The sequence below is a fragment of the Clinocottus analis genome, unplaced genomic scaffold (assembly GCF_023055335.1).
Source record: "Clinocottus analis isolate CAN_PGR_092001 unplaced genomic scaffold, fCliAna1.0.p SCAF_12, whole genome shotgun sequence".
Lineage (NCBI taxonomy): Eukaryota > Metazoa > Chordata > Actinopteri > Perciformes > Cottidae > Clinocottus > Clinocottus analis.
In genome coordinates, this window is record NW_027175843.1 from 4,014,412 (window position 1) to 4,025,910 (window position 11,499).

The window sequence follows — 11,499 nt, forward strand, 5'->3', positions numbered from 1 at the left end:
CAGAAAGTACTGCCAGCCTGTCTGCATTAGTGTCCGTGTTCACGATGCATATCTAATTAGTTTCTACAATAGTATTCCTTCTCGGAGCTCGAGGACTGACTGCAGAGCTGGGGAGGTCTGGCTGTGATTTATGGTCGTGTTTGAGTCGTATTTAGGAAATCACTGAGCCTGAATTGGCCAATATTCGTCTCTACGTTTGGGTTTTACTGGTGTGACATAATGAAGTAAGACTATTGAAGTTCACTGTCGTTTCAAAACCAAGGTGTTTAAAAAATCTCCGCCATTCTCTGCATTAATATATGTGTGTATTAAGCCGTGCGCTCTCTGAGACAATTTTCCTAGCTTTTAGCTTTTAGCTTCTTTTTTTTATCATTGTCTTGTTTTAAAAAGATGTGCGCTAAGAGAGGTACCATCACGTCCATATATTGTCCAGCCTGGTTTACTTCATCCATTGGGGTTCATTTCCATTTGAACCAAAGGTCAACAAAGCCAGAGCAAAGTGTTGCATTCATACTCAGCATTTGTGAGATGTTGTCGTTCTTTTGGTACGTTACACATTAGCTAGTTAGCTTGTGTGGCTAATGCGCACATCAAGGGCAGGACCGGGTATTGCTACGCAACACTTTTAAGATGTTAAAAGTAGTATCAAAACCTTTCCAGTCTACTGATAGCAGTAGCTACAACGCCTACAGTCGGGATTGCCTACACACGGCTCTGCACACGGCGATGTCTGAGAAAGCGGCTAGAAGCTAACGGTGCTAACAGTGCGGACGATGGCAAGAGTGCTGCCAGAGCGAACAGTTTTAACCTTCAGACTTTAACCTCATCACAGGTCACTTAGCTTTCCAACTAACAGAATATGTAAGTTTTCACCATCAAACCAGAGTGCAAGGCGGACAGTTCAGGGGGCGTCAGACTGACAACTTTACCCAGAGCCAGGGTGTATTTCAGTTACCATTAAGCACATTGAGCCAACATGTGGAGCAGGGAGCCTGGAACTGTGGAACATTTCCAGCAAATACACATAGCCGGTGGGAGGTTCAGGGGTCTATACTATACAGAGTTTGTGGCATTGATCAGCAGCACTTGCCCGATGTATTCTGGTTATTTGGTTCGAATCTCAAATAAAGTAAGACTAATTATGCTTTTTGCACTTTTTAAAAATGCTTCACATTTTTCTCCATCTCCTTTTCCTGACATGATTCATGCATACTCAGGTTGTGGGATTGACTTCTCCGTTTCTCTCTGCAGGTGTTTCTCTCGGTCGGACCACCTGGCCCTGCACATGAAGAGGCACATCTGAGGGCAAAACGAGAAGGAGAGGAAGAAGGAGGAGGAGAAGCGAGAGGAGAAATCGGAGCAGGAGGAGGAGGAGGAGGAGATAGGAGGAGAGAGGGCAGTCGAGCTACCAACCGCCCGCCTCGTTCACCCCGTCCATAAACCAGCCGGCGGCCACGGCGCCTGCAGGGCGGCGCGTCCATCTGAGAGGGAGATCAAAACGGAGCGACGGCCCTCTCGTCGGAGGCTGCGACCGGAAGGGGAAACGAGGAGTAGCTAGATTGTTGTTTTTTTCTTTAAAACTACACACTTGCAATAGTGAACACCCAGCACACCCGTCTTTGAATGCATCATCCCGGTGAACCCCGGCTGCTCTCATGCGGCTTCTGGGGGCTTGGACACTGCCAAACCAACATGTACTTATCTTACTTACCGCCGCCTTTTTTCTTTCTCTGTAGTCAGTGTGTTTAAACCATGAAGTCACTTTAGGTGAGGAGTTAGTTCAGTGGGGAAAACTTTCAATACCCTCGTAGTCCGTCGTTAGTGCTTTACCGGCTTTAGAAATCAAATACTCAACTTTTATCATAGCTTTTTTTCGTTTCTTCAATATTCCTCATACACGGAACATCAGAAACCATCATCTGCCGCAGTCAGTAATCTATGTGAAGAAAACAACGAATCTGCAGGAGAGAGACTGTCCGGCTTGACTTCCAGCATATAGCTGACAATCAGGGCCCGGACGCCGGGTGCTTTTTTTCAGCGCACCCATGGGGGCCTCGGTCAGCGGGTGCTGCTGCAGCTCTCAGGCTCTCCTCCGGTGGGTGTTTGCATCTCTCACCTACCCCGAGACGCCTGCCGCCTCCGCAGGACATCTGACAGAAATGCGCAGCGACACTTTCTTCCCTTTTTTTCTACTTAGAGGACGATAATTCTTCTTATTGTGGTTATTGCAAAGAATGACACTTTGTTCTTGTTTCTCTCTTGGAGAAAACGTCTTAAAACTCACTGAATTGTGTTTGAGGGAGAGAAAAAAAGAAAAACTGAAAAAAAAAATTTAAAAAATGAAAATCTTTAGGATGTCTTCAACCGAATGTGTGGGATGAGAAGGGGAGCGTTGTTGGTCTTTTAATCCCCATGTGCACCGGCTCTGTTTCTGTTTTCTGCAGTCTGTGAGCAACCAGTGGATGAACAGAAAAGAAAAAAAAAAGAAACAGAATCATACCAACACTCAGAAAAAGGGATTTGTACTTTTTTGGACTGAAATAAAAGCAGAGAGGTCTTCAGGTTCTGTTTGTTTTTTTCAGCGCTGCTCTTCCTGCCCTGCGAATCACTCCAGCTGGGAGCCGAAACCCCTCGCATGACCCTTCGCGGTCTCGCACTCTTACCGGAGTTGGGCGGAGGACTCGCTGGGATAAATGGAAAACCTGTTTTCTCTTCTTTCTTGTGCTTTTTGTTGATTGTGAGAGTCGTCCTGGAGCTCTTTCACAGACTCCGAGATCTCATCTGGTCGGGCAGCACCGCGTGGGCACGAGGCTGAGGAGCTGCTTTTTGCTCACTCGCGTGGGACTCGAGGCGCCAAACCCCCGAACCCTTTGTGCGACGGACGCGGTCACGCCGGCCCCGGTCGAATTTGCCTGTTTCGTATCCATTGACTGCACTGACTCTCTTTCTTTTTTTCAATGTTATCTGTGCTTTTTCTTTTTTCTTTTTTTTCTACAGCTGAAAAAAAAAATGAACTCAAAGAAAAAAAACCTCATAAAAAGACTTGGTAAAAAAAAAAAGATGAAAAAAAAAAAAAACACACAAAAAACTCTTCTGTCTCGCGCAACACATTGTATAGAGAACAAAAACACATACTCCGTCGACACACACAGACTTACACTGCGGTTTCTTTGCTCACGGCTCCTCTTGAGATAAGACTAATAAGATTTAGGAAAATAATTAATAAACGAATGAACAGAGTTGGAAAACAAAACACTGCATGGCAGGCTTTATTGCAAACACACACACACACAAGCTCATGTACACACACACACACACACACTTCCTGGAATTATATGTTCTGCTCCCAGATCTTTTTTCACAGTAGGAATTTAGCAACTGTTGTTTAGTAAAAGAGTATCTTAGCTCTCGGCTGGAGGTAACAAACGATTCCAAATCCTTTGAAGTGAGAAATCAGCTTGTTCTCGGTTCCAGCAATCACCCACATATCCCTCGCTACAGTTTGTGCCTCTCATTTCCACAGCGCTCTCGCTCCAGAGACTCTGGTCGCGTCGTCGGTTACGATTGAGGGTACGAGCCACCGCTTTCATCGAATAATACATAGAAGTAAAACAAATGCAGCAGGTCCTTCTCGCAAAGCATGTTGAAAACATGTCAATACTCCTCACAGACCTTTCGAGCCTGCCTTTCGTGTACAGTGAATTTGAATGTCTTGACCTGGAAATCTGTAGAATCAGTTTTCCAACAATTGAAAGTCTGGTGAAGAAAATGACAAAATTATTATTGTCCTTTAAGCAAACTGTCATTCGGATCCCCAAACTTCTCTTCCATATCATATTGTTGATAGAGGATTGAGTGCAACCCCCTGCATTCATGTTGGTGATATATCAATTAAATTAATCTGAGCAGCTCAAGGTAGCAAAGTATTTTAGCTTTGCTATTCTAATTAACACAATAAGGAAGTGAATAAAATACATGTTAATGCCAAAGGCCTGTGGGATGGTTTGCTAACAGCCGTTTGCTAGCTAGTAACACAAAGCCAACTAGCTAGCTTGGGTAATTCGCACAAGTCATTGATGTATTATAAGAACTGGATACTTGGAGCTCAAGATGGCGCCTATTCAGTCCAATAAGAGTTGCTCTCCTGGCGCATACTTACTTCCGTAGTGTTCGGCCCGCTGAGCATGAGCAGGAGTGTTTCTCCCGCTGGCCCCGCTCTACGAGTCCCCGCTCTGCCCGTAGACTTTACATTGCAGGCTTTCAAATCGGTTTCCTTGAGGAAAGTTTAAAACCTCCAAAGATTAAAAATGTCACAATAGAAATAGTCATAATTGAACTTTGGACTGCAGGGTGTTTTTTCACCGCAATACCAAAAGTGGCCACTGGACCGAATTATAACGTTAGCGCCTTATCCAAGTCTTATAACACATCTGTGGTCAGAATGTCGTTTTGCCACTTTATGTTGATAACAAGTGTTTAGAGGTTTCTGGACATGTCTTTCAAAAAACACATAATCCTGCTGGAGGTTTTTTTCAGTTGACTTTTATCTGTGAACAGAATGTAATCACGAACGCTAAAATGTCTATTGTTTAAAATGATGAATTCTAGGCGAAAGCTGTGGCGAGCACACATCCACAACGTCTGCTTCTATTGCCTCATGGTTGCAAGAGAAAAGAGGCTATCGGGGGCATTGCTGATACCGCCAACACCGACACCGCTGCTCCATCCGCCCACCACCACCTATATGCCCCGTAGCGCATGCAAACAGTCTTAACACTCGCTGCTGTTGACTGGTGCAGCTGGGTGAGGGCGCAGGGTTCCCGGAAGCTAGCGGGGGGGATTTCCCATCCCGGCGTGCCCGGTCATTGTGCCAGTCGACCTTGCCAGCCTTCATTAGGTGAAATAGTGAGAACATTCCCCTTTGAGAGGGTTTATGGTGCAGCTTCGAACAATCGATACCAAAAACCTCCAGCGTGGAACTGCCCTTTAGCCACAGGCAGAGTCTCCCCGGTCAGGGGAGATCAGCGGGAGACCGCCTCCATATGAGGCCTCTGTATCCAGCGGCAGCTTTTCTCTACTAACTCTCTGTTTCTGCTAAATATGACGTAAAGCAACCCACGTCTGAGACGAATCCACCGTCTCACTTTTGATTTCCTTTTCTTGTTCCGTTTCTGTGACTGAAGCTCTATTGATGGTTGTTCTTTCTTCAGCTTAAATGATGCAAAATCACGCTAAAATGTTGAGACATGTGACGGGATGTAGAAGGAGCCCTCCTATACAGGAAGTACAATCATAGAGGGATGGGGATCGTAGCACTTTTGTGAGGCTTTTGATGGCATGAATGTGTACGTGTGTGTATGTGTGTGTGTGTCCCCGTTAGGCATACTGTGAGGGAAGCAGTGATTCAGCAAAGTGGTTGATAACAGATTGTTTTTACTGCTGAACATGTGGAGGAGAAATGTTGGTTGATGCATTTGCTGTTTGAAAATGCTGTTAATCTAAGCAACGGTTGACAATGTGTTTATTAGGTTTTTGATCAGACCCCTCATTCATTCACTCACTCATTCATTCATTGTTTCAAGTCATGGAGCTTGATGGCACAAGTCAAAAGAGAAGAGAGTATTACAAGATTACAATAAACAACTAAAATTATGAGCCTTTAAGGTGCAGTGTGTAGGATTTGACGGCATCTAGCGGTAAAGGTTTGGGCCATGTTTTTGATATGATGTACCATGTCAACATAAATTGTAACATTAATTTTAATTGAATTCTCTAACAGATTTGTATGCACTTTATTCCATCAATTTCGGCAAAGTTCATGTACAAAAAGGCTGCCATTGTCATGAAAACCTCCACAACTGAATAGAAATCATGAACTCTACCAACCTCCCGCCAATCTTGTTCATCAGCAGTTAGCTGAATAAATTCTGCGAAGACGCCAACGAGTACTAGCCAATCAGAGGCAGAGTAGGACGGCTCTTCGTTGAATACAAATGGGATGAAAAAAACAATAATATTTACGTAAAAAACTGCCCATGGAGGTAGCAGCATGCTAAACTCTTTTGCACACTTATTGCTAGTATGCCATTGGTTAAGCTGCAGTGGGCCAATGCCAAATGGGTGCATGCGTTTTTAAGGTAACCCCTGGTGGAGGAGAAGTACGTTGGCCAACGGGAAAACGAAAATGGCCAGTGTTGGGTTTTTCCGTTCTGGGCTCATGTAGAAAGAAATGGGGTATTAAAAAAACACCTCTATTGCATTTCTGCCAATGAATATCTTAAAATGCTACACACTGTTACTTAAAGTACACTCATTAATATTAATATACATTCATATTTTTTAGGAATAACACATTAATTAATTGTGCCCTGAACCAAAAAGACGAGTGTGCAACAAATGCAACTCATAGTTGTTCTCTTCCATCAAACTCCATGTTGACATCACAGTGGTGTTAAGGGTCTCCCGTCGTCCCTCAGGCTCCTCCGGGCCAGCTAGCAGCCGTCCCACTGCTCTGATTAGCATTGGCACTCCCGGGTCCTCTTCTCTCTTCGCAGTTCAGCTAATGAGATAGCTCTGGGTCACAAGGAAACTGAGTGGTCTGGAGAAAAAAAACAACAACAGGGACCTTGAGCCCGGACCGGTTCCAGCACCATGTACCCAGTGGACAGATCTGATGCGCAACAAACAGAAGATCCCGTTAGCGTCGAGAAATGCCAGGAGACAGTGAGATGTTTGTCACATAGACTAAACTATGATCTGGGGGAAATTATTTCCCCACATGAATATTCAAATCATTAAATCAGCCCGTGCGTTTTATCTCATGGATAAGGGATAAACTAAATTATCATTTATCTGCAAAGGCTCTGCAGACATAAAATACACTCTATGTCTCCAAACCCTCCCTCTTCCTTCACAGTTAAAGGGCCATCCTTGTCTCCCTCCATCCCTTCATTCTCACCCCCATCTCTCCCTCTCTGTCCACAGCAGTTGTCCATGCACTATCAGCCGCAGGAATGCTGAATGCACACTTTACACGTTTCGCCCAAAGATATGCACATTTGCAAGTTAACTGCTGTGAATGTAGTAGATGTAGAAGAAAGAGCCGAGAGGGCAGAAGAGGAGCGTTGGATGGGAGGTGGAAGGAGAGGGATTGTTTTTCTTACATGATCGTTCCATTAAATCTTAATTACCGGTACGCTCCGACTCTTCACGCTTCGTAACGTTCTCGGTCTCTCGTCTACTGTCAGCTGGAGCCGAACTCATTGTTCACAAATGTAAAATAATGTTCTCATGGTCTTATCGGCTAGAGTGAAGAAGCTTTACTTTAAATTAGCTTCTGAGAATAGTTGATGTCATATTTCAAAGTCACAGGCGGGCTGGAGACCTTTCCCAAACATCAAATGTAACTCCATTCAGAGGAGAAGTTCGGTCCTTTGGAGTTTACTGAGGGCGCTTTCACACTGGCAGGTTGGTCTGAATGTGGAAATGGTCTGCCCAAAATTGCAACGTTTTCCCGTGTGCAAAAGAAACTGAACCTCATTGGTTCCAAAATGTGAAGCGTTGACGAACTGTTGGTCAGAAAGCAGTTTGCACAGCCACGATAACGAAGATATTACAGGCAACCTCACAGAATTCGGACCCCAAACCAACAAACCCATTGTGAAACCAGCCTTGAGACACCGTCTGTGACTATAGCCAGTTGTCCGGACACAGTCCTTTTCAGGGACCAGGCTTCAGTCTCCACAGTTCTCTATCATATCACCCTGAAGATAGAAGCTTTTGTAAATAGCGTGAGATCTTACGCAAACGAAACCGACGTTTCAGCGCTTCTATAGACCTGCTTTAGTTCAAGCAAACCATTGCACTACATGACCATACTTAGCTATCGCACTACTTCCATGTGCACGCACTGCTAGCTTAGTCTTTTGGAGCACTCTGTCAAATATCCACTTAACATTTCGTTCCATGTCGAGGATGCACTTTGCCACCAAGAACCATTTACTTCAGGTCCACTTGCGCATTGGCTTCCGGTGAAAGGCCCTTTCCAACTCCGTGGTTCTGGAGGAGTTTGTCTTAGTTGACAGACATTTAGTCATGCTGTGACTTGGCTGAAATTTGGTATCAATTGCATCCCGGAGTGACTCTGTCTGTAACTACTGTGTTTGTCCATGCTTGATGTGTCAGTATATAAGAGATTCACAGATCTTTACTCCTCCTTGTGTCTGTATATTTCACCTCCACCCACTCAGAACCCTCTCCACCAAAACCACAAGCAGTCAGAGCCGTCTGGGGCCTGAACGTCTTCAGATATCCGGCTGTACATGGGAAGCTTTCTCGTCAGCTAAATGCTGCTCGGGAACGCCGAGCAGTTCTTTGGCGAGACCGCTATATCATTTCCACCTTTCCAGTTAAATAGCCAGTCGGTGGGGACAGTTTCCAAGTCGAGTCGACCCCTCCCTGTAGGTGCTTTTCCATCTCTGTCAGTTCATCTGCTCAGTTAGACCATAACGCCTAGGATTCATAATACTACTTCTTAGAGGAGTCGAATAGCTGGGAAAAACTCTAACTATGTGCAAAAAGGATTGGCATCAAAAAGGTTGCATTTGTCCGTCCGTCAAATAGCACACTGCAGTGTTGCGTCTGAGGAAATTGACAAACTTAGTAATGGAATTTGACTCATTTTTGCTGATCAACTTTTCATTCCTGTGCAAACAGAACAAGACATGCTTAATTAACTAGAACAGCGTCAAAGATCGCCCGCCTTGGGAAATGTGTTATTTATCTCCCAAACATGTATATTTTATTTTTACAATCCTCAACAAGTCTGAAATATATTCCGACGTGTTGCTGACTAACCATCTGCCCGCCCTTCCTCAGGATTACAAAATGTCCAGGGGTGAAAGATAATCTCCTCCAGTCTATTTATTAAAAGCTACGAGGCACGTCCACCTACGCACCTGGATCTTTTATACAGCGTTAGAAAGATTCATTTTGATTTTATTGAGACTCACTTATGGGATAAACGATAACTTCCTAACAGGAAGCATTTCAAACAAAGTTCCTGCGTACTATTAAGTCTTGTTCGTGACACCTTCCTACAACATGTTGCTGCTCATCAGCTGCTTTTCAGAGATGTCGGACACGAAGAAGACGCAAGATGTCCTCAGGTTTACGCGTCATACAAAAGCTTCAGCTGAGTTTGGTTAAACTCGAGGTTTCATCGAGCTTGCCCAAAACGGACGTTGCTGGAAAGACGAATTAAATGCAATCTCCAAAAATCTCTGCAATGCATCTGGTGTGTAGCATACAGTTGTCGATAAAGACGATACCCAAACTAAGTACAACAACTTTTTGATGCCAATCCTCAGGCCGCATATTGGAGTGGGTGGAGGGGAAGGGACCATCATCATTTAGGAAAGCTGTGGTTTAGCACCCTTTTACATCATCACAGTGATGTCCAACCATAACTGCTAAGGGATCACAACTATATGTTTCCTGAGATAAGAGAAGAGAAGACAGCAGGTGTGTTTTTACCATCACGACTCACCCGTCCTGCAGTGGCTCAGTTACTCTGATACCTTTCATATCAACCTTTGATCCATAAACCTTCACTCCACACCCGCCTTCCTTTCCTCTTATACCATCACCTCTGTTGACTTTTTTTTTTTTTTACATCTTAAGTTCTCTTGTTTTACTTACAATTTTTTGCTGTACAAAGTGTTTAAAATATTATTTGTATTATATGATGTTAGTATGTTAATGTTCTTTATTAAGGAAGAAGAAAATTTATTTTTGTTACTGGTCTGTTTCATAATTCTTTTTCTAAATTGGTATTGTAAGATATCTATGCAAGAACTGTTAAGTGGAGCATTTTTATTTAAGAATGTAATATGTGTAATAAATGGTAGAATCTGGTCATGGCTCTCTTCTGTGTGTGTTTTTTTTAAAGGTTATCTAATACGACTTTATAATCTCAAAGAATATTCAAACTTCTTTCAAATTCTTACCACTAAATTTTTATATTATTATTTTTTCCTCATAAATTTACAACCTACATTTAACGGATAATAGGTGTTTTCTCTGAATATTACAAACTCCACCTCCCCCACCCCACCCCACCACACACACACACACACACACACACACACACACACACACACACACACACACACACAATATGTCATTAAAATGAGGAGTGAGGAGAAGTTAGTATAACTTGTATCTTATTGCAACGCACATGTTTGCTGCATTAATTAGAAGGTTAAATTATGACATTCATTCGGCTATTTCGAGCTGACGCTACATAGTTGCTGGAACGTCGCAGACGGTGGTACGTAATTTCAAATTAGCATCTTCAAAGGATTTGCCAACAGTTTATAACCTATAGATATTCAATTTATAAATGCAAAAGACAAAGAAAAACAGCAATGCTCACAATGGAGAAGCTTGAACTATAAGTGTACATTTCTGCATAAAAAATTGTGAAAACTGTGTTATCAAAAAAGTGACGAGATAACTTTATCGATTGACTGATGGAAGCAGCTGTGGAGACGACACACTTGAACTGCAGTGTACTTTTATGTGTGTTCAACTGTGTCTGCAGTGGGAGGCCTCAGGAGGAGTCATATTCTCCAGATTATTTATTCCAAATCCACTTGTGCAATAAATTGTGCTGCTTAAAAAAAGATTCCACTTGATCAACGTGCATCTTTTCCACTTTATTCCCATCTCACGCCTTCGCTTAGAGCCAGACGGGCAGAACCTAACCTTCTGGAGAGCGACTGCAATCGGCCTCTGTATGGTCACCCAGGCGACTTTAATCATGAGTACCACGGCGGCACATCATTCCGTCGTAATGGCCGTTTGAGGCAGATGGACGCATACCGTCCAGCCGTTGGCAAGAGGGCGGACGTACGGAGAAGCAGCGTCGCATTACTGCCAACGGCGAGACTCATATTCTCAACACTGCTGGTAATTCCGCTCTTTATTACAAATTAAAACAATCTCATGAATATCTATAGCGCTCCCCCCGCCTGTAAATGGCTTCTTCGAGGCTGCTCATAGTGTCCTGCTCTTTAATTAGAGCGCACTTGTCACCGACTGAGCTGACATACAAACCAATGACACGCAGACTAAATGGGGTAATCAAATAATTAATGGCTAATTGGGGATCAATTAAGCAGACGTAAGGGAGCTCGCGTACAATGTGTCTGCTCTGCCAGTTTGTCCTCTTACATAGAAATTGCTAATTAACTTATTAAAGGGGACCAAATTGTGATCGTGTCTCTCTGGAAGGACATAGTTGATATTCATAACTGTGATTTAAATCACTGTAACGGCTCACTTGGCTCTTCTGTAAACACACACTTTCCATGGCTCTGTATTCTTTGCTCTCGGCGTGCTCACGATGCTGGACGAAGACGTTTTAGCAAAGCCAACACGGAGGATTATTATCATTTCTCAGCAGTGGGCTGTGTTGGCTGGAAAATGGGAATTCAC

General features: G+C 43.7%; 1 protein-coding gene across 1 annotated transcript in view; it reads left to right on the plus strand.

Annotated features, from left to right (window-relative positions):
* The window catches only part of klf7b (Kruppel like factor 7b), a 66,696-nt gene extending 56,798 nt beyond the window's left edge, over positions 1 to 9,898 (plus strand). The window contains exon 4 of the mRNA XM_068572368.1: positions 1,252 to 9,898. Within this exon, the coding sequence (XP_068428469.1) occupies positions 1,252 to 1,303 (52 nt within the window). The 3' untranslated portion in view covers positions 1,304 to 9,898. The remainder of the gene's footprint in view (positions 1 to 1,251) is intronic.
* The last annotated feature ends 1,601 nt before the right edge of the window (positions 9,899 to 11,499 follow it).